The 25,156-nt window shown below is 32.1% G+C and overlaps 1 protein-coding gene across 3 annotated transcripts in view; it reads left to right on the top strand.

Moving 5' to 3' along the window:
• LOC126748297 (uncharacterized) overlaps positions 1-25,156 on the top strand; it is a 42,496-nt gene that overhangs the window by 13,410 nt on the left and 3,930 nt on the right. Inside the window, exons 2-3 of one of the 3 annotated variants that reach the window (XM_050457425.1) lie at positions 11,462-11,562; positions 23,503-23,593. In XM_050457425.1, the coding sequence (XP_050313382.1) occupies positions 23,534-23,593 (60 nt within the window). In that variant the 5' untranslated portion in view covers positions 11,462-11,562; positions 23,503-23,533. Of the gene's footprint in view, positions 1-11,461; positions 11,563-19,862; positions 20,109-23,502; positions 23,594-25,156 lie in introns of those variants that run through there. The other 2 variants (XM_050457424.1, XM_050457426.1) reach the window with 2 other exon arrangements.

Genomic DNA, 25,156 nt, shown 5'->3' with positions numbered 1-25,156 from the left:
AAAGACATTCACCATGTAGATCTAATTTTATTCCACTTTCACCGTATATTCCTAGGGTATCGGAGAAATATTAGTATCTTCCAAACTAAATTCTCGAGTTGCCTTAGTGTAGTAATTAGTGATAGATGTGGGCTTCAAATAAAGTGCATCAAAATAATTAGAAGATCATTAAATTTTATCGATAAATCCGATTTAGTTTTCACGACATTTTCATAGTGACAAACATAAAAGCAATTCTGCTAGTAATTAAGCACATTAAAATGCCACCGTCCGATTCTCGCTTCCATTTCTGTAAGTAACTAGTGGCCTTGTGTTATCTTAGTAAGAAGAGAAATGCAGGTACACATGTTATCTATTTTTCATTATCGACCGAGATTCCTATAGTTATAGAAAGTAGAACACCTGCCAGTGATCTTAACCACACTCTCATAGACGATACAGGCTATGGCTTAAGGCTTGGCTTTATTGTATCCCCTTTCACAAAAATAATGTACCTACAACCAGTTCATTTTTAAGTGATACATTTTGCTGTTGACAGCCATATTATTTAAAGAATTATGGTGGCAATTATTAATATAGTATTGATATTTAATTTTCATGGTTCTTAAAAATAATTTCATAAGGAATGGACCTGAGTCATATTTTACTAATTTATCTATAGTCAATTTATTTGAACGAGTTGTCGAAACTACAAATATTTTTGACTTTGCTATAGTATTTTCCTGATTAAGAGCAGAACTAATTAATTTTTCTTGTGATAAATTCTAATAAGAAGTAGAAAGTCAAAGTTCGAAACAACACAGTCTTAGACAACATCAAGTGTAGAAGAACTTCTCTACTATATGGGCACCTAAACTTATTTGGCTGGACTAGTATGTAATTTCATTACAAAGACCCCTTATGTAATATTCAGTTAAATGCACCTATCTCTTCTATTTCGAATTTTCTAAACAGACCTTTATTGTAAAATCATTCTTAATGAGGTCATTATTATGGTTTTATACCAGTCTGAACAAATTTTGACTCCGGGGCATTTAAAGCTTTCCCGTCTAAAGGATAACTTCATAAATTAGAGATTAATATTTGTGGTTACTTCTGCAGCTAAAACACGATGCTATTGAATGCTAATGCAGATGATAAACATAGATGAACACCATCCACAGCAATAATCGGTTTGATGGTACAATCGGATGTATTTTACACTTAAAAAATATTTAGTGTTCGATCAAAAATTGCCTTCATTGAATGTTGGTAATTCTGAAAATGATCAATAAGGCTCTCACTAAAATCAGCTCTGCTAAGTGATGTGCTACACTTTTTGAAAGAATTGTTAGAAGTATCTTAAGAAACTTCTGCAGCTAAAAAACGATGCTAATGGATGCCTATGCAGATCATAAGAAGATGAGAATAAATGATAAGAACAGATTGCTGAACACCAGCCACAACAATAATCGATTTGATGGTACAATCAGATATATTTTATACTTCAGCAATAATAATATTGAGTGTTGCATCAAAAATTCTCTTCATTGAATGAATGTTAAAATTTCCAATAGGAAAATAATCAGTAAGGCTCTCACTGAAATTAACACTTTTAAATGATGTGCTACATTAATAAAAGAAGTGCTGGAAGCATTAGAAGAAACTTCTTCATTTTTCCAGTGCTGTACAGTTTATGTGGATTAATAAATGTTATTATTATTATTAATATTAGTATGATAAGCTTGTTTCTCCTTCTGCCTAAAGGCGTTATTTGAATGAGTTCACGTTGTCCCTCCAATATTAAACGAAATGTGTTAAGTGAGCAAAAATGACTTTTCTTGTTTGGCTTTTAATGCCCATTTATCATGATTTCTAATATGTTATCATCACTAACATAGTTCCTTGGCAATGTTGCCTATTATTCTATTATTGATTATGGTAGTTAGATTGATCTGGTAACTAATGGTGTGGATCTTTGATCTTTATCGGAAAAGTTTGTCATAAATAGCAAAGTTTTTCTTACAAGTCAATATGCAACCTATAGAGAAAGTGATAACGAAACATTTATTGTATTCTTCGATAGATAAAGATATTAATAAAAACGAATGTATAGAAATAAGAAAGAATATTAATTTTTCATTCTAGTATGTCGGCAACATCGATACTTCTTTTTATTGCCATTTTGTAATATGAATGAAATATCGTGAATCTAATAATTCCCATATAGAGACCATTGACTTTATGATCTGATAGGAGTATATTATAGTTTGTCATCCACCCAAAATGGCTAATAAACTGATAGATCACATCCAGTACTTAGTCTATCTACACACATTGTGAGTATAGTAGAGCTTAACAATTCAACGATAGTATGATATCGCCAAGCGCAGTGCCTACGATTTACGCCTTGTTGATTGCAGGCACTGAATTTTGGGGTGTTTAAATAAATGCGGCGCAACTTAAGGCACATATTAAAGTCAGATTTACCAATCAGTCTTAAGAGAAAGGTTTTCATCCGATGTGTTCTGGCTGTCCTGACTTATGGTGCTCAGACTTTAACAAATTAACAAAAATTGTACAAAAAATCAAAGTGGCTCAGCGTGCAACGGAAAGGTCAATGCTGGGATTGACCCTCAGAGATCACATCAAAAGCGCTGAGCTACGTAGAAGAACCAGAGTAATTAGAGTGGAGGCCTAGACAAGACGCATATAGAAGCAGAGGACGACCATTAACTAGTTGGTTCGATAATATTAAACGGATCTACACAAATTGGATACAGGAGGCAAAATAGGAGAATGTGGAAGCAGTCAAGGGAAGCTGATGGATGATGAGATGATGAAATATTTGCTGATTTAATTGAGTGTAATCAATGTAAGCTGCAGGATGTTTGTGATTAGTTTATGTAGTTGGGGTTCGGTAAATGTCTTAGTTAAGGTTTTGCAAGGAAGATTGATGCAATTGTATTGCAAGACTTGATTTGGTGAAACAAGATTTAGGCTGTAAAAAATACATACGATAGCGGTCATGCTCACTATCATTTAATGACAAGCCTATACGTTTTGCTTGGATTATTGTAATAAAACAAGATCTGATATAAAAAAAAACTGTTGATATAAAAAAAAAAATGTTTTTTTGGCTTGGGTTGAAAAAGAAAATATAATTTTATAATATTAATATTAAATATTTTTTACATTAAAATATTCGAGTTATTTTTTTATTACTTGTTAAAAAATAATTGTGCATTCAGGCATTTATTTAGAATATTTTTATTACTGTAAAGAAACGAAACTACGTTTTTAGTTTCTTAAAAAGGATAAAATTTGAGATATACGCAAATGCATAACAAAGTAATATTTTTCTAAGGATCGTAATCTCACTGGCCTAATATTGGCTGTTTTGAATTTGAATTCCTTGACTTTTTTCAGGCACTAGTAGAACGTAACTTATTTTAGCATTTTTAAATATTTTTTTTGATTGCAGATTTTTTTTGTATATTTCCCGTGTGTAAAATCCTCCTTTGTTTACTTATAACAATTGCCACTACAATAAAAAAATGGATCATTTTACACACTTGTCACAGAAATATCTATACTGGTTTTCAAATATATAGGAGGGCATATCACAAATAGGATTTCTGCAAGAAAAAAAGTAGTTTATTTTATAAAGTGGAGCTTCTATCGCCAAGGTTGACAAATTATGTTTCTTTTAAATCACAAATTACGCATTTATTAAAACATAATTTACTATTTACAGAGTGGTTCAGATTAAACGTTATTAATGTTGACAGTTAATATATAATAAGTTATTAGTTTTTTTTATAGAGAATTATACATGGTGTCACAGTTTTCTACTTATTACTTAGCCAAAGTCTTTGTGTTGGGTCTTTGCAACTGCCTGAAAGAAATTCCAGACAATTATAGACATTACTTCCAGTAAGCTTAAGATAAAATCTTTATTTAAGGGTGTTAAATAAAACGGCCTATTTTTTAATTCCTAGAGACCCTTTTCAATAAATTTTTAACTGCTTGGGAAAAATTTAATATTTTTTCACTAACCAATTTTATTTGAAGACTGAACTACCTGTAAGAAATCAGTATTTCCTCAGATTGATAACGTGTAATTTTGTATTGCAGTAGAATATATTTCTCAAATGTAAAAGAATTTCTATGGAATTAAAATCATTTTATCCACTTTTTACATTAATATCTATTTTAATTTTCGAATATATACGAGGGTACAGATATGCTTTTTACAAGTGAAGCTTTAGAGATATTTTTTTAGTCAGGATGATAAATTCTGTTTATTTCATACTTTTATAAAGTATTATAAAGTCATTTTGAAAAATAATATTTATTAACAAGTTAATTGCCGCCATGCAATTAGGGCCGACAATTATTTTCTTGGTTTTACGCTCCCTTTTTACTAATAGTTAATGGAAAACTTCGGCTAAAGAAAATTATAATAATTTTTACAAAAACAAACTTATATTTTTTTCTGACACGTATATGGTACACGCGGCCTACTAAGCTGATTTGGGATGCTAACATGATGCGGCAATATTAATTTTTGAGGTTAGAGCACAAAAACAAAACGTGTTCACGTTGCGTGTTTTAAAATCGAAGCAACTCATAAAAGTTTTTGACTGAAGACTTTTTTTTACGAATAACCTATTTAAATTTTTTATTTTATTGATTTAAAACAACAAACATTTGCGTTATTAGATTTTTAATTTCCAATACCCATTAATATAATACTAGTCAAGTAACAAAATCCATGTCTAGTGATAGTGATAGAGAATTATAATGTCCAATAAAAAATTGAAATAAAGTTGTTGTGACGCAAGAAGGGTACACAGGTTTAAAACCGAACTTCGTCATGTGACACGTATACGAGTCACGGGGCCTGGTAAAAAAATATTTGCCAAGTATTCATAGTAAAAACGTTTTTTTTTACGAATAACCTATTTCACTTTTGTATTTTATTTGTTTAAAAAAATTAAACGTTTATGTTATTGCAAATTCCAATATCCACTAATATAGTAGCAAATTTAAAGGTCCCATAAAAAAAATACTACTGGCCATGCATTTCGCTCTCCTCTGAGATTCTAGAGTTGCTGTGACTCAGCAACAGTACACAGCTTTAAAACCGAATTTCGTCATGTGACACTTATATGTATTTATACTAGAAACGATTTTTTTTTAAAACCTAATTTTTTATTTTATTCATCTGAAAAAATAAAAGTTTGTGTTATTACATTTTTAATTTTCAACAACCACTTATATACTAGTAAACTGTACGGTCCAATGAAAAAAATACCATGCAAAATATGATTTCTAGTTCACCGATCCATGAATTTTATTCTCTTATAAGATTCTATAGTTGCTATGACGCAGGAACGGTACACAGCTTTAAAACCGATTATCGTTGTGTGAAATTAATTTATTTTAAATTAAAAGAAAAAACGTTTGGAAAGCCTATAAGCAACTTATAAAGAATATACTAAGAATAACTGATTTACGTAATAAAAAATAAATTAACAACTCAACCTATAAATAACTACCAAACAAGATGTGTTGCACATAATAAAACGGTTTCCCCATGGATGTCTAAAACAAAGTTCATTTACAAACATAGGACAAAAAATATTTAATAACTACTAGCGGAATTAAAATATATCACACAAAAGAAAAACTTAGAAAAAAAAACACAGGGATAATTCTAAATAATATAAATATTTAAAAAAAAGGACTGCAAATATCTGAATTGAATAAAAATAATAATGTTAAAAGTAATTGAGAAAAAATCTAAAAGAAAATATCGGTTGGGTTTTGATGGGTAAGAGAGAGTTTAATTGTTTTTCTTTAATTTCTTATTTTTTAGAAAATTATACTAGATACTTTTTTACTTAGAATTATATTACATATTATTATATTTTAGCACCTAATAAGAAAACAATAAACATACTTATAGACCATGATCTATCATTATACTGTAAATATAAATACTACGTACATGTATAAATAAACTAAGAAAATTAATAACATGTTTGTAATTTATTTATCAAATATTAAAAAAAAAAAATTTGTTCTTCATTAAACATTTTGAAAAACAAACTTTATATTAACCAGTGTTTGTCGGGTTGCGGTATAAATAAAATAAGAACTTCTTTATTTGGGTGTCGATTTTTCGAGCTTAATAAGATCGTCCTCAGACACTAAATATTGGCTTTTATTATTAAATTAAAAAATCATAAATACATTATTAATAATAATTAATTTAAAAACAGAAACAATGTATGCATATTCAGGAATTCAAATAATGAGGTACGATTCCAAAATAAGGATAAAAAGACCGCGGATTTGGACTTCAATCGAACAATTTTAATTTTTTGGTAATTACTACTTGTTTGGTCACAAAACTTCGTACACGAAGTTTTATGGAAAAAATACTAAACCAAAATAAGCAACATTTTGCCAAAGCAAGTTTGTTTTAATGACAGTTGTTTATTTTAATTACGAGTCTAAATACAAAAAAAAACAAACAATGATTTTTTTGCTTAAGAATATTATTAGGGTAAACTATGTTAATTACACCTTATGCACTATTAAACTAGATATCAAGTAAATTTGCTTTATAACCTACATAAATTATAATTCCTAATATTACAAAGAACTAAATAAACGCTCGTAAATGATGCTATTATTATTTTTTCAGTAAAAAGGCCCATTAACATATTTCTGCAAAAAACACGTTATTATTTTAATAAATTCATCAACTAAAGAAGATAATCAAACTTAATAGGACACCTAGATATACCTATTATATAGTTTCGCGATTAACTTCGTTTGGTCTATTGCCCAGAGGTACGATGATTTCTGGTTTCTCTTTTCTATTGCACTTATTGTATTTATTTAGTAACCAGAACCTCGGACTTCCTAATGTAGTCGTCGCTTAAGAAACGACTGCCTTTCATTTATAAGCGAAACTTTTGCAGAACAATGTGAATGTGTGACAATTTTAAACAATGAACAATTTCGTTTATGCAAGAAGAGTAGAAAAACAACAATTGTCTAAAATAGCTTATAAAGAACACTAATTATGTTGTTATTATATAGTAAAGATAATGCCAATTAATTTAAATAATAGCAACAATTTTTGGTTGGTAATGTAAAGTCAAGAAATGACTTTTGGGTTCAGAGATCGATCAGAGTCGATTAATAATAAATAGTGGCTTTTATTTAGTTATTTGCCAAGTTGCACAAAAAATCAATAATTTACATTTAATTTTTATATGAAAATTCATTTTTTGTACCTCAGTACCTTCAAGAATTTATATAAGATCAAATATTTTTAAAGGCAACGTACTAAAGATAAATAAACAGTAAAAGTACTTACTCATATCACTCCTTACCCTTGAGAAAAAATGAAAACTCCAAGTCTCAGTCTCAAAATGTCTTTTTAATTAATCAGGTGACATGTTTCGCTAATAAAGCATCATCAGACCTTATAGCTAGATGACCTGCTAAGTACTGACTCCTTACCCTTGCCATTAATCTTATTCCTCTCCATTGTATGCTATAGAATACAATTAATTATTAATTATTTACCTAATTAAATTATTTTATTTGATGCTTCATGTTAAAAAAGAAAAAGTCACCCATAAACATTCAAGTTGCATACAAAGCAACATTGCATAAAAATTTATATAAAGGGATATAAGTGGTGGAACATGTTTTTGGTTGGTGTTGGTTTTCGGTAAAAATTATAATAATTCTTATGTCGATTTCCTTGACATTCGTGTTAAAATGGGACTAAACTAGTTCCCTACTGGATTAAAATTACTTAGTCAAAGTCAACTTTTTTTCTGGACCTCAACTGCCTGGAAGAAATGAATATTTTTAGGCAGTTAAAGCTTAAGATAAGGTCTTTCCATTAGGTCCATAAAGGTCCTTTTTCTATAACTTCTAGAGTTTAACTGCTTGAAAAAAATCTGTATTTTTTCAGGCAGTTTACAATTCAGTTAAAGTCTTCGTTTTCAGGCTAATAAATTAACTGCCGGAAAAAAAAGATAATTCTCGAAGGCTTTTTTCAGCTACCTGGAAGAAATCTTTTTTTTCAGAAATTGTATTTATACAATAATTCATAATTGCTATACTCAGAATAGTACTATTTAATAACTTACTAAGTTAGAAGAGAAAAAGTAAACCATAGCCATTTAAGTTATGCATTTAAAAAGATACAAGTGTTTGTACGCAATATGTATATCTTTTAATTAAAATACAGTTAAATCTTGAGTTCCTACGTTTCCTACATAATGCTGTTAATATCAACTGCCTGTAAAAAAAATGTTATTCTTTAAGATTTTTTTTAGAAGCTATTTTTTTCTCAGAAATAGCCCTCAGCTGCCTGGAATGAATATTTCATATCACAGGTAGTTAAAGCGTGAGTTAAAGTCTCCAACGACTTAAGTATGTTAACGTTGCCTTTAAAAAATCATTTTTTTAATTATTTAAGGCAAAATTTTACAGTAAATTAATTTTTGTTCGAAAAAAATGCATTTAACTGCCTGGAAGAATTCTTTTTTGTCAAGTATTTAGAACTTAAGTTAAAGCCTTCTACTTAAGGTTAAAAATTATTATTTATTTCTTTTTCCCAAAAAACTCCGTTCACGGGCTCCTTTCACAGGCTGTTAATGTCAACTGTTTGTAAAAAATATTTTTGTTTCCTCTTTATTCTGTAGATGATTACTTTTTCCAAAAGCCAGACATATTTTTGGAAAAGGAAGTTGTATAGAAGAAATCAAATATTTTTTCCAGGCAGTTAAGTAGTAGTAGTAGTAGTAGTAAGGGTAGGGGAACTAGAGCTCGGCAAGTAGGCCTGAGCAGTCCCTTTTCGCCAACTCCAGAATCATCCACCCCTACGCCTCCACTCCCAAAGCGCGGTCTCCACTGAGTCGGCCCGTTCTTTTAATAAAGACTTGCACGTTGTCCCAGTCCAGATCTTTAAGATCTTCCCGCTGGAGTGTCGTTGCTCCGAAAATTTTCCTTCTCAGGCGACTCCACCTTTCACAGATACCTAGTATGTGGTATGAAGTTTCCTCCACTGTACCGCAATTCGGACAGAGTGGGCTTTTTCTTATACCAAGAAGGTGCAGTTGCCTGTTTACACTGTTGTGCCCGGTCAGGATTCCCACCAAGTCTTTGATACTTTGTCGGATCTTTGTTAGCAGTCGCCTTGCTTTAGAGCCGTCATGGTCTGGTATCATTTCCTTGGCCTGTCTACATCCTTCTGTCCTTCTCCAATTCTTCCTTGTTTTTTCCCAGGCCCAATTATTAAGTGCCTGGGCGATTTGTTTTTTGCTAAGACCGAGATAAGGTTCGGGGCCTACGAAGGGGTTAACGGAACCTTGTCTTGCCAGTTCATCGGCCCGCTCATTGCCCTCAACACCTTGGTGTCCTGGGACCCACTTCAGTTTCACTTCCTTGTGTGCTGCAAGCCTTTCCAATGCGTGTCTGCATTCCTGGACTAGCGCTGAGCTGGCCCTGGGTTTCTGAATCGCCTTGAGGGCAGCTTGACTATCGGAGTAGATGCAAATCCCTCCGTTACCTTCCAATGCCTCTCGTTTGTTCGCTACTTCGAGTATAGCAAACACATCCGCTTGGAAAACTGTGGTGTGTTTCCCTAGCGGGAAGGATTCCCCTGTGTTCGTTTTTATCCTGTACACTCCGGCTCCGGCTGAATTGGTGCTTTTCATCCATGATCCATCTGTGTACCAGGCCTGGAAACCACTTGGCTCTTTAATTTAGTTCGTCGACCATTTTTCCCTTGTCGGGATTTCGACTTGAAACCCCTTCTTTAACCTTAGTTTGCCAATTTCTCTAGTGCATCTGGATGTCAGTGATCGTCATATGGCCTTGTCCTAAGTGAACATTGCGCCACCCTCCGCTATCTCTCATCCTCTTATACGCCGCTCAATCCAGACTGGGAGGTCCGGTAGCCCAAGAAGAATATTTAGTGGTGCCGCAGGTGTTGTTCTCATAGCTCCAGTAATTCCCAAGCAGACCAGTCTTTGCAGTCTGGTCAGCTTTTGGGTGTTGGTGACCTTCAATACGGCTGGCCACCATACCACGGATCCGTACGAGATCCTCCGTCCAGGCAGTTAAAGTCATCATATATAATATTAATTTCTTGATGAATTAAAAGAGGTAAAGTAAACCATTTAAATTATACATGTAAAAAGATATATATGTGGTAAATTTTGATATTTTTTTCTCTGTAAATCCGTGTACTATTAATGTACTATATTATTTTTTCTATGGGCAGTACCCGTAGCCCTAAAGCAAAATGTTGTAACGATAAATAAAAGCATGTCAATATTTTATTATGCAGGTGGTTTAAATAATAGAAATTTAGATACTGAATATCAAAATCAGGTCAACGTTGTAATACATATTATATACAGGATATTCAAGACTTTAGCGATTTTTTATTTTATCGGGTAAGTTTTTAGGATTTTACAGCTTTAAATTTAATTCGATATAACAAGAAAACCATGCAAAATATTTCTTTAGCACTTTCAGAATTACAGCGAGTGTAAAGCCAACATGCAATATGCATTTAGGCGGGATAGGAAACCAAAATACCATTCTTTTGTCCATTCATCTCACAAATAATTAAAAATTACAACCAAAATAGTGTAAACTATTCTGTCAAGGATATGGTCAATCGAACAAAATACCCATTTGAATTTTCCTCCAACATGTTGAAAATGATAAATGACGTACTTTGTTGAATTTGATATGAAATTTGTGATTATGGCTGATCTTATGTCAAATGTCATGACATTAATATTAAGAAATGACCGCTTACCTCTCAGGATCTTTTACGGCACGTTCGTTATTTAAGGAACCAAGTCGCCGATGACTAAAATATCAGTAACTTGTTAAATGAGTCCATTCATGTCATACATAAATAAAATAACCATAAACCTCTAAGCTTAATAATATACTTAAAAAAAGGAAATATCAATTGAATTGTCCGTAAAATTTTTGATGACAAGAATGACAAATGGCATAGAGACTGGCAATTAAAGTAGAAACCTTTTTTTATTGCCCAGTATAGATTTTGCTTAATAACAGTTGTCGGTTATTATCATAGATGGAATATTAATGAATTATATCGGGTTATTTCGTCAAACCAGTCATACTTTCATATGAAAATTATGGGCATGACTAATCTGACGTCAAATGTCAATAAACTCAATATTGAAAAATGACAGCTTACCTACCAGAAGCTTTTTTGCGCATTGGTTATTTAATCAACTTAACCTGATCGCCAACGACCGAAAAACCAGTAACATGATAATCATATCGTAAAGCTCAAGGCCATTATTTAGATTCAAACTGAGCCAATCTATATTGAAATAATCCTTCTCAGCTTGCCAAACTTTGTGCCTAAAATTTGATTTTTTTGTTTCAGTTTCTACAAAGTTAGAATCCTCACCGAATAGTTCCATTAAAGCAGCAGCAAGTGCACCTTATGTAGTTGAGGCATACACAAATCTTAAGGTAATATTTAATGTAAGTCACAGTATACTAAATTACTTACCCATTATTAGTAAGTCACTTTCGTATGGTTTTTTTTTCGATTCATATATCATTAAGTAGTCCCCAACGTCATAGTCTTCCAGTAGTTAGATTATTTCTTCTACTCCCTTGTCATTAATTCGCTTGTTCTCTCTTCCAACTGTCATTATACCCCGTGTTTGTATTTTAAGATTGAGTGATGTAAATCATAATTTTTAAAATCATAAATAAGTCTCAAAAGAATTATAGAATTATAAGAAGTAACGAGAGTTGATGACGATCTTTGTCATTTGAGCAACTATCAGTAAAAATTGGAAAGGTAGATGTTTATCTTCTATTTAACTTAAGTTTTATTTTATATCTTCTTCTTGCTAACTTACAGGGGAGACTCTATCTGAAAATTCCTCTTTATTGGTACTATCTCCAATTTCAGCTGAGGGCTTCTATCATAGAACAATATCATATATCTGTCCTGTTCAGGTGGTATCAATTAGAATGATTTGATATTCTGCAGTTAGAGCCTCTGAGTCTATAACCATTGCACAAGACTTCAATTAGCTGAAGGGAAAATCTGATCCCTCCTTTCCTAACTGTTAGATTATAAGACACTAGCGTCATTATCGAATAACGTCATAAACCTGTTCTGCCCAGAATCAAATAAGTCAATTTTCTGCTAAGTAATTGTGGGTTAAACGTAATGAAGATGTCTCGGTCTCAGCCAGACCTGCTAGGTGATAAAAGATTTGACTTAACATAGTAATATTGCGCCATTAATTATGCAAATAGTCAGACCTAATACTGATGGAATAATCAGGATAACAGGAAATATCGAATCTATCATTATATTTTTTTATCATAAGAGTTATTTAATGAGGTTCTAAATATTTTTTAAAATAAATGTTGCTAATATTAAATAGTTTTTACCTAATACGCTTTCCACTCCATAAAGGATGTTTTTTATGATATTAGAAAGTGACTTAATTTAAATCGAAGTATTTTATGAAGATGATAGGATTTCACTTCTAAGCAACCAGTTACGTTAAAGTAAGATAAGATATTTAGCATTTTTAATAAAACGTTATTTAAATAAAAATATTAGTACTGTTACATTTATAATCATCATCATCATCATCATGCACGTCCTTTATTGAAAACAGGTCTTCTCCAAACGTCTCCAGTTCTCTCTGTCCTTGGCAAGGTTGCAACAAACCAATTTATCGCTATCCTCTTCGGGTCATCCGTCCATCGAGTAAGAGATCTGCGTCGGCTACGCTTGTCATTCTTGGTCTTCATTTAAACAGTTTTTTGGTTCATCGTCCATCCTCCATTCTAGCAATGTGTCCAGCCCATTTCCATGTAATAATACGTTGTATAATATCATCTACTCCAATAGGTCGGCGTATCTCTTCATCTCTTCTTTCACTCGATCCCTCAGGGTCAGGCGAAGTACAAACCTCTTTATTCCCCTTTGTGTTACTCTTAGTTTTTCTGGGATTTTCTTCGTTAAACTTAGGGTCAAAACTGGCAGGCAATACGCACTGGTTAAATGCTTCTCTTTTCAAGTGAATTGAGATATTTCCTTTAAGGATGTCCTTTATTTTTCCGTATGCCCATTCCAGGGTAATTCGTCTGTTTAGTTCGCGGGCTTGGTTGTCTCTGATTATTCTAATCTCATGATCCAAATATACATCCTTGTCGACCAATTTTACTTTGTTAAGAAATTGTATTTGATCACCTCAAAGTCTTCAAAGTCTTTTCAAGATTAATTGTCAGCCCAATTTCGTGTACGATATCGTTGAGCTGTCCTAGAATGTTCCTAGCATGTCTTTGACACAGTCTGTCAAAATGATAATGTCATCCGTGAAACGTAGGTGATTGAGTCTCTCTCCATAAGTATTTCTATTTGTTGTCATGCCAATCTTTTAAATGCATACTCGAGGACAGTAATAAACAGACATGGTGTCGTCTTTTCGAACTCGATCTTTATCTTGTTGATTATAGAGTTTAGATTTACAGCTGTGGCATTTTCATATATATTTTTATTCGTATATATATTTATGTCGCAATATCAATAGTCTGCTCTACAATTTTGCGATGCTTTTAGGATGGTCGCTAGTTCTACTATACCGAAAGCCTTTTTAAAGTCGACAAATATCAATGCTGCGAGGTGGTTAGACTCAATGGTCTTTTCTACCAAGGTTTTCCAGTTACTTCGAGCAGATAGAAATCCATGGCTGATAGAAATACAGCTTTGCCTCAAATCTACTTGTTATAATTTTGGTGTACAGTTTATAAAGATGGTTAAGGAGACTAATGGGTCATAATGTTTCCAGGTCCGTTATATTTCGTTCTTGTGCAAAAGTATAGTTATTGAATTGTTCCACTTTGCTTAGATATTTTGATTCCACAGGCATAGATTAAAGAGTTTTCGACATCAGTACTGGTTCTCCTATCTTTATCGCTTCTGTGACGATACCGTCATCCCCTGGAGCTCTAAAATAATAATAATAATATTAATAATAATAATAATAGTTTTTTTTAACAAATACTTTAACTACTCAATGCAAAAAAAAGCTGGAAAGCAATAAACTTGTTCGAGTCCAGCACCTAATAAATAATTAATCTAAGTGTTATCAATATTAATCAAGTATTATCTAGAGCAGTGTTACTCAAACTTGTTTCGTGGCGGAACCCTTTTAAAAAACTAAATTTTTAACGGAACCCTAAACTCTAAACTAAAAGCAAAAGCAGTTATATGTGAATTATTTATTAATAATCATACAAAAAAATATAGATACAGTAAGTAGTGAGTTAGTAAGCAAATGATAACACTAAGTTCATTTAATGCGAGGCATGTAATTGTTTTTTATTCCTTATCAACTGGGTAATGTCAGGCTTGATAGAAGAAAGTTGAATTCTCATGTCTGGTTCGGTATCCAGTCTATTGCGGTATTTTGTTTTTGTAGCTGTATATGCTGAAAATCCCGTTTCACACAAATACGTTGTTGGGAACGGCAGAAGAACATTGAAGGCAGAAGGCAGAAGAACCCTGCGCCAAAAATCATTTAGTTAAATGGTTTTGAACAATAATTCCATGCTTGTATCCGATGTCATTTCTAGAAATGATTCACAGATCTGATTTGACATATTTTCAGGCTTCTGCAATTTAGATGAAAAAGGGTTTTGAATCCATGAGTTTATTTTCAGTTTTGTATTCTGTTCTTCAGGAAAGTAAGATTGAAAAGTCCCTTGCAGATCATTGAGATATTGCACCAATTCAACGAATATTTCATTTTGAAATATTTCTGTCACTAAGACTATGGTGACTAAGGAACTCACTTAGCAATGAAAAGCTTTCGATTTCTCTCTTACCAAAACAAGTAATCCAAAAATCTAATTTTCTTTTAAAGGCAGTTATTTTGTTGTTAGCATTGAAAACTGTTGTCTGTTTTCCTTGAAGTGACAGGTTTAATTCGTTAAGTTTTCCAAACATGTCTGCTAAAAATGCTAGTCTAAATAACCAGCTTTTATGGGACAAACGGTCTTTTAAATTAAAAGGAACATCTGTAAGAAAAGCTTCTAATTCTGTTCTTACTTGAAAAAGCCTTGTCAAAGTTTTACCCCGAGACAACCATCACACTTCAATATGGAGCAATAGTGTTTTATGATCGCTACCATAATCTTCACATAATATTAAGAACAATCGGGATGGTAGTGAACGTGACTTGACAAAATTAATTATTTTTACTGATTCATCAAGAACCAATTTTAGATTTGGTGGCATTTTCTTAACCGCGAGTGATTTTCTATGCAGGATGCAATGGCTGGAACTACAATTTGGCGCTTTCATTTTTATTCGTGATATTGCTCCTGCTGTTCTACCTATCATTGCCTTGGCTCCATCGGTACCAATATCAATGCAATCATTCCAATCGAGTTGGTTTTCTTCAAAAAATGTGTTAATCGTGTTAAAAATTTCTTCTCCGGTCATGTTAGTAAGCAGCGATGAGCACATAAGCAAGTCTTCTTCGAGTGAATGTTTATATGGATATCGCACAAGTACTAGCAAGATGGCCAGTCCAGCAACATCAGTCGATTCATTCATTTGCAAGACGAATTTGTTATTTTGAAGCCGTGAAACCAGTTCTTGTTTTATGTTTGCTGCAATATCCCCAATTCGGCGCGTAACTGTATCGTTCGAAAGCGGCACTGTAGAAAGATGCTGTACAGATTTTTCGTCGAGCATACATTTTGTGATGTCTACCGCACATGGTTTTATTAGCTTTTCAGCGATAGTGTGCGCTTCTCCTGCTTGGGCAATGCGGTAACTAACCAAATACGATGCCTCCGTGGCCTTTTCATTCGCATACGTCATAGTTTTTTGGCTTCTTAATAATTTAATCTTTAAGCCAGCGCTCTATTCTTCTTTAACACTAATTTGATTTGGTCAATTTTATGACAAATAGTATCTCTTGACGCACGAAATACAAGATTTTACAACTACTTTGAACAACAACAAGACAAGCGAATATAAAATACTGAGCGCGGTGTGAGTCGTTTTGGTTGTTTATTTTTATCTTAGGTAACTTTATTCTTATGGGATCCACTTTAATACATGTATTCATTTATTATGACTGCTGGCGGAGCACTACCAGAGGTTTCGCGGAGCACCGGGGCTCGGAGCACACTTTGAGTAACGCTGATCTAGAGTAACTCACAGCGTTTTAAGGGATTCAAACGGAAACATTAGGCAGACAATGAAAATGTGAAACAAACAACAAAGAGTTCAAATTAATTATTCTTGAACTTTTTCAAAGCAATATTAATTTCATCCAGATAGATCTCCACAATATCCTTGGAGCCCTGATTTTGAACATGATATTACCATCCTTGTTCAGTTTGACGATTTCTCTTTTCCCACTTGTTAGTCTGCATCTTATACTTTCATGCTTTCATTCTCCTCGATACGTTTTAACGATTTTCGCGTCTCTGTACTATCTTAAGTCCTTTCTGATTGCCTTTGTTACTTCTTCTTCAGTCTATTTATGTCGTCTTGGCTGGCGTTTTCGTCACTTTTCAGTGTTTCATTTCTTTTGGGCGTCTGTTATTGCTTCCACTATTGCATTGTCCAGGGTGTTCATATTATTTGATGTTTCAAAATGTTTATCATGAAGTATTTTGCTGAGATGTTCCTCGAGTTTTCGTTCATCTCTTGGACGTGTCCATGCTCTCGTTAGTTCTTTTTTAATCACATTAATATCGTCGTTCATAGCTAGTGGTATAGTGGCTCTTAGTATTCGATGATCGCTTGCCTTTGCTATCTATTTCGGACTGGCACATCTTCAAATATATGTTTTTTGTCAGTTATAAAGCGTCTGGGCTCTTCCAGGTCCATCTGCGTTGGGGTTTCTTGTAATAGAAGCTGTTCGTTAGAAATAGGTGCTTCTCCAATAGAAAATTTAGAAAAGTGTTGCCACGATCATTTTGTACTGGACTGCAAAAATTACCAAGAGCTGTTTCTAATGGATCCATTTTTGTTCCTATTTTGGTACTAAAAGCGCCGCATACAGTAATGAAATTTTCAGGATTATTTGAGAGAGCTGCACCGAAATCAAATAGCTTCGACTTCCTCGTCTCTATGCTCTGTTATCGGGGCATAGACCTGAATAAATTTTAAATCCTACCTGGTGTTTATTTTAAGGATAGCATATACTAGTCTGGTGAAAACTTATTGGGCTATTATCTATCCCCGTAGCCTTTTGTTTATGAAGAAACCAATAGGTATTGTCCCACTAACTCATGTTGTTGTCCGTGGTAAAATAAGTGACCGGATTTTAAAATCTCAAGACCTTCACCTCTCGTTCTGACCTCACCAACGCCAACAATATCTCATCTTATGTTTTCTAATTTGCTTTCCATTTCAGTGAAACTTTCATCTGAAAGTAGACTTCGAGTGTTTACAGTTGAAATTTTGGGAACTGTTTCTTTCTTTGAACGTAGTCTTGTCAAATTTGTGTTCGCTCCAGTATACCAGTGTGAGAGTACCTTACATGGGGTAGTTTCTGTTTCTTTTCGTTTTTGACATTTATAATAAATGGGAATTAGAGCCTAAACCTAAAAAATCAATTGCTTCTAACCTCTATAGATCTTAAAATTTATATTTTTAAAATAAACATGATGGTCACTTTTTTAAATATGGTAATTAAGTCCATTGTCACGATTTTTTAAATTTAGTGGAAAACTATTCAGTAACTCCAAAACGGTTGTATTTACAAGCAAAGTTGTAAAGGAAAACTAACTTCAGTCAAACACGATCACACTTATCAAAATTAAGGGTTTTTGTAAAGCGTTTGACAGTATCAATGTTTTTTGCTATTCAATAACTCTAAAGCGGCTTGAAACTTGATTGAATGCAATGTATTCCATGTTCTAAGCTTGGAAATATTGAAACTTCTAGGAGAGTTTTAAAAATGTTTTGATTTTTATAGAGCTTTTGATAATATCAAAATGTTCTCAATCGATTGAAAAACTACTCATTAACTCCAAGACGGTTGTATTTGCAAGGAAATTTATAAAAACATTTTTAGTGGAAAAAAACGCACCAGCTTTCATATGAAACTAAAATTAATAAAATTGATGCATAAGAGCCTTTGACAATATCAATAAAAAAACTAGTCAATAACTTCAAAATCCGCTCTCATATAAAATTAAAACAATAAAAAATTGCTTTATAAGTTTTTGTAATATCAAGCCTTGTGTAAAGCCTTTGACTGTATCAATGTTTTTTTCTATTTAATAACTTCAAAGTGGCTTTATTTACAAGGAAAGTTGTAAGGGGCTTCTCCGTAAAGAAATTCATCAGCTTTCACATGATTTTAAAATCAGTTGAATTATTACATGAGTTAAAAATATATTTAGATTTTTGTAAAGCTCTTGCCAGTATCGACATTTTTTCATTCTATTAAAAAACTGCTCAATAACTCCAAAATGGTTGTAGTTATAGGGAAAGTTGTTAGGACCTTTTTTGTAAAGAAACTCATTAGCTATCAAATGAAACTAAGACCAATAAAATTAAGTTTTCAAAATATTTAGATTTTTGTAGAGCTTTTGACAGTATCAATTAAGATTTTTCTTAATACATTGAAAAACTACTCAATAACTCCAGAACAGCTGTATTAGCAGGAACAGTTTTGCTGAATATATTCATCAGCTTTCACATGAAACTAAAATTAATAAAATTGATGCATAGGTCTTCAAAATATTACGATTTTTGTAGAGCTTTTGACAGTATCATAATTTTTTCAATCAATGGAAAAAGTACTCAATAACTTCAAAATATTTAGCCTTTGACAAGATCAATATTTTTTCTGTTCAATAACTCCAAAACAGCTGTATTTACAAGGCAACTTGCAAGTATGTACCTTTTTGCTGAATAAACTCATCAGCTTTCATATGAAACTAAAATTAATAAAATGAAGGCGTAAATCCTAAATATTTAGATTTTTGTAAATATTGACATTTTTTAATTCCATTGAAAGCTGTTTAACAATTCCAAAACGGTTGTATTTACAATGAAACTTATAAGGACCTTGTTGGTAAAGAAACTTATCAATTTCATATAAAACTAAAATTGATAAAATTTCTACGTGAGTTTTGAAAACATTTTAATTTTTGTAGAACTTATGACAGTATCAAAATTTTTCTCAATCCATTGAAAAACTACTCCAAAACGGCTGTATTGTAACGACTGTATAGGAAACCTGCAAAGACCTCTTTAGGAAAGAAACGCGTCAGCTTTTGTATGAGCCTGAAATCAATAAAATCGTTAAATCAGTTTTTAGAATATTTAGATTTTCTAATGCATTTGACAGTAAAAAGTTTTTTTAGTCCGTTGAAAAACTACTAAATAACTCGAAAACGAGCCTGTAAGGAGCTTCTAACAAACTTGTAAGGAGCTTTTCGGTAGAGAAACTTTGCATATGAAACTATTACACATGAGTTTTTACATACAAAACAAGTTTTACCTCATAGTTATATGGTTTAGAAGAGATCACCACTCGTGCAATAATGGAAAATTGGTTTGGATTAAAATTATTATCATGAAACAAATTTCCAAACGACTTGGTTTCATAGAGATAATTGCTTAAAAAGTGCAAATTCTTAGACGCCACGGAAAAAGTAATTTATGCAAATGAAAGGACTCCCTACTATCTATACTTACACACAATCCCTCACCTCCATCCTAATAATCGGTACGATTTCGAAAAAAAAGAAGAAAGTTACCTACCAGTGCACTCGTAGCCAGCCTCGCGTCTCGCGGTGTTGTGTTTACTTCTATCAGTGTGTTAGTAGGTCATCAACATCATACTTTTCGAACCAAACGTAAAATCTTGGTACTTCGGTGTTGCCACTTTCTCGTCATTTTCCCTGCGATTAAAGGAAAATCTGCACTTCGTTTTAGTGGAAATGTATGATACGTGTTTTAAATGAATGACAGACATTGAACGTGCCGTTTGAGATTAGCTGATTTCATTTTTAAGGTAAAATTATAATAATTTTTTATTTGCGATAAATAATTGTTAGTATGTGAAGAAAGCGTTTCAGAATTTCAATTTTTTTCTGCACCTGCTTTCACTCTATGTCCAGCGACACTAGATCCATAATTTACTTAATCTATGATGTGTTCAAATTTAAATAGCAGTCTGTTACCAAAGCATACTATATCATCCAGAAAATATTTTATTAAAAAAACTTTTTTTTTGCAAGTAATGAGCATAGATTTCCTTTTCCACAATTACTACAACTTGCATTATAGAGAGTTATCATCACTTCCAAAGTGTTTTTTGAATAAATATATGTTTTCTTGTGAATTCATGGTGTAGTTTAATTTTTAGAATGAAGATCCATTAACCTAATTATAGAACCAGCATATTATCATTCATATATTCATTTCTTACTTCATTTTAAAGGGTGAAAATTTACGTCTTTTAATATTTTTTTTCGTAACGTCAAAACCTCTTCTATAAGCAGAGGAACATACAAAAGCAAAGAGCAAAACAATAGCAATATCGACTAAAAAATCGATTAAAAAAACTACGAAAAATACCTGAAAAATCGCTGTAACTTATAAAAAGTAAGGGTAACAAGTGTCTTTAAGATCAAATCTAAAGAATTTAAATATACATTAATCACAGAATATTTATTTACATAAAAATTCCAAAAAGAAACTACAAATAAAATACCAAGAAAATATGCGAAATAATCAATAATCATATAAAAAACCAAAAATTTTATAGAAAAATATCAGAAGTGATTTTTATTGAACCAAATAAACAGTATTTTTATATAATCATTTTGAAATTATTTGAAAATGTATGTGTATTTACCCAAGAATCCCAAGAAAACAAGGAATACTAGAAGTCATATAATAATACCAACAAAAGCCGTACTTACGGGTAACAAATAAACCAAATTAAAAATAACTGTAAAATCAAGTTTGAAGGCTTGAAAGATGCAGAAAAAAATAGGAATAATCAATAATCCTTGAGAACCCGTATAAAAATATCAGAAGAACCAGTTTAACCTAAATTATGTATTTTCTTAAGATTTACCAAGAATACAACGAAATGAAAATACTAAAAAAATAACCAGAATAAATAATAAGAATGTCATAAAATTTAATCAATAAAAAGTAATAGATGAACCACAAAAATATCTTTAAAATAAAGTCTAAATGATTTAAATATTCAGAATTCATCATTATGTTTATTCGCTTAAAAAGAGTTAGTGATCGCTTTCTCTTATAATTATATTTTATAATTTGTCCAAATAATCATGTGTTAATCCAGAAAAGTCTCATATTTCGATAAGAATCATAACCAAAGCAGAAAATTAATTTTATTTATATATTCAGTCACAATTAAGAAGTGACTTGATTACGTTTTCTGAGTTTACCTTACTTTCCATTCTCAAGTCTGCATCTGTTCTCTTACCTACTTTTCCACCCACTGTATCGTAACATCCTATTGCACTTTACTTATCATTTAAATATGAATCCTCTTACTGGTTCATGGACCATATAAAAACCATTGCACTTACCTTAATCTGTCCAATATGAAACGAAATCTTAAAAAAAACTTTCCTAAAAATAAACACTGATAATCATAAGTTAGAATAATTGATGCAATAGTGAGCTGAAAATGATAAATTTCAATCAACAATGTTTTTAATATTTTGTTGGTTTCTAGGAAATATTGATCAGATTATTGTTGAGCTACATCAATATCAACTTCCTCCAATTAAAAAGATTGTTTATCTGGACCTGCACGTTGATCACATCTCCTGTCCAGGAAATTCTCAACATCCTAAGGTCGGTCCTCATCTCAGTTGCAAATGTACATTAAAAGTCGAAATAACGATCCAAATTCTTTGGTCCAAACCTGGTGCTACATGTCTGGAACCCTTTATTTCACTTTGTAAAAGTATTATCTGCAAAAAAAATGTTTTGAACCTTTAAAGAAAAAAATCAACATACTGAAGGAAAAATGTATACGGTGTTTCATTAATATTGCGAAAAAATTCACGATGTGCTTCCTTACCAAAAATAAAAATTCAAAGGCACCTAAGTACGTGCTTTTCAACATTTTCAATGGGTTTTCTTCAATTCAATGATTAAACAAAGACATTGGTATTAGAATTAGCCAGATTTTTAAATATTAGCCAGATTGATGTTATTCACTCAAGAATAACTTGCAGACATTCTGTTAAAAATGATAACATTAATAAAAGTACCTAAGAGCCACAAATCAGCTCCTAGAACAGATGAATGGGACATTGGTGCTCAATCAACAATTCCTTACTTAGGATCCAAACTCACTTGTAAACATTAGGACTTTCTGGAGAGTAGGTAAATACCACTAATTTATTATCATCGGATGTTTGAAAGACAAGCTTCAGGTTACTAATCTTTTTCAAGATCTTGAGACAAGATCTGGCCAAGGTATGTTGCAGTTTTTGCAGTTTTTTTTGTTTTGTACGAAGCAAACATTTAAACATATCTCATAAAGTCCTGTGAGGAGTGCCTCAGAGCACATACTGTTACCCACTACTATTTATCTTCTGATTTCTGCCATATGGTTAAACTGTTGACTGCCATTTGCAAGTAACTTGAAGATCTTTTGTTTTGTCAATAGGCTTACAAGAAGAAGAGTTAAATCAAATTGGGATATTTTCACTGAATCACATTTGGCAGTGATCACCAACTTTATGATGTTCTAAATGAGTTCCCCTATGTAAATCGTATTGATATTACAATTAAAAAATGACCTTCGCAATTATATTGATCAAGAATTGGTAACTCTTAAACTGAATGCTTAGGACTACTAATACCTTATTGAAATCATGACCTCTTTAGTTCTTATTGAGCACGTTTAAACCACAATTGAAATGCCACATCAGTTGATGGATTCGGTGCGTGTATACGTGACTATTGATTTTCTGATCTTGATCAGCAAAAGAATAGTTCACTTAATACATTTACAGTGCCTTTTTATTCTTTGGAGTTGGAATTTATTGAACGATTTATTTAAGAAATCACAATAATAAATATTCTTCCTATTTATTGCGTCCTTGTAGGTCAACATTCTATTAACTTACTATACACAAGTATAAAAAAAAACCGATTTAAATATTAAATTGTAGTTCTGATAAAAAAAAATTGAAACCGACATCACTCCTAAACGTACGGCATGTGGTTTTTTTCCATTGGTGAAAGTAGCAAGAATGTAGTTTAAAGACCATTTATTTATTGATACATAACCAATAAAAAATTATTTATTTGAAAGTGACCGTCAGCCGGCGGGAATCTACTATTAAGCCCGGCAACGTTGTTAAAACACATTCATTCACAAGGTGCTTTCATTTCTTTGATTGCAGACAAGGAAGCGGCTAACCTGGCGGAACCAACATGACAAGGTCGCGGATGCTGAACACATACACAGTTACATTGGCAGTATTTTTAATAGGGGTAAGGCTTTCACTTTCTCTTTATCTTACTGTTTTGTTTGCTTTTGATTTATAGGTTACTATATGTATTCAGGTTATTCGGTAGATACGCATAAGTATTTGATGTATGTCTATGAAATAGTTAGATACTGTAATTATCTTTAATGTTTTTTTCATACTACCCTGCCAGGAGCTGCTTCATATTCCATCAACGTATTCTTCAAATGTATTTAAATTTAAATGTATGCTTGTGAAGAAAACAGAAGAAGCTTTGGTAATTCAAGAAGCTACTGGGACTTCTTCATCTGGTGCAGTATCTGTCTTTAGGTGTTAACCATCACCATATTATTATTATTTTCCTGAAATCTCTTCAATCCTCCGCTCTGAAGCTCATCCATTACCTTCTTGCTATCTCTTTTTGAAAAAGTGCCACTCTTTTATTTTATTTGGTATTGATATGACCACAGTTAGTCATCAGTTCTCTCTCATATCCTCACTGGCACGAAGTGTAGTGTAGATCTTGAGAATTGACGGACCTACAGTTGTAGTTGAGTGATTTGCAGATGACTTGATTGACATGATTCTTTCTTTTATCAAAAACACATTACACAAGATGAGTCTATTAAATTTTATGAGGAGACATGAAGCTAGATAGAGTTAAGGTAACTACCTTCAAGCTGTTCTGGTTCTCCAAAGTATATTTTACTTTGCATTTTTTTACCATTCATCATTTTAAACATATCCTCATTGCTGGAAACCAGCTATTGGAATTGAAAGGTCTAGAGTTGTAGTTAAATGGTTTGTAAAGTTGATACAACAGTCGTATAAGATGAGTCTATTAAATTAAACAAGTCGAATTAGTATTTAGAGAATTTCGTTTAATGTCTTTTAATTACTTTTACTGGAATCCAGAAAAACATTGTTAATAATTAGCAGATGTATGGCATTCCAACTAAGGTCATATCAACAATTCGAGTTTTTCGGTGAATCTGTTCCTATCAGCAGTCGATGAAAACATTTCTTCCCCTCTAAAGCCCATCTATGCAACCAATGAACCTTCTTATGACCTTTTCTTAAATCGCAGTTTTTGGTACTCAGTTCCTTCCCGAAATATATTGCTTAGCAGTTCTCTTTTAGCGCCTAATAAGTGACAATTTCAAAATTGAACGGTCTTCAGTTGTAGTTGTGTAATTTGCAGATGACTTGATGAGAATTATCTCTTTTATCAAAAACACATTAAGAGTCTCACAAGTTGAGTCTATCATATTTTATGAGGAGACATTAAATCCAGACACATATTGTTAGTGTTATGTGTTCTGGTCCTCCAAAGTATATTTTACTTTGTAATTCTTTCCTCGCATCCATCCTTTAAGCATGTCCTCTCTGGTGCAAATAACCTATCAGAATTTGAAGCTAAGGGAATGGACATTGTCTTATTAGAATTAAGGGGTCTACAGTTGTACGTAGTTAAATAATTTTCAAAGTTGACTTGAAGATTCAACAGTCTTATAAGATGAGTCTATTAAATTTTATAAGTTGGAGTCGTATTAAGAAAATTTCATTTAATGTCATTAAATCATTTCTA

Source organism: Anthonomus grandis, chromosome 22, assembly GCF_022605725.1.
Source record: "Anthonomus grandis grandis chromosome 22, icAntGran1.3, whole genome shotgun sequence".
Lineage (NCBI taxonomy): Eukaryota > Metazoa > Arthropoda > Insecta > Coleoptera > Curculionidae > Anthonomus > Anthonomus grandis.
The sequence above is the reverse complement of the archived record's forward strand: the minus strand, read 5'-3'. Positions and strand labels throughout refer to the sequence as shown.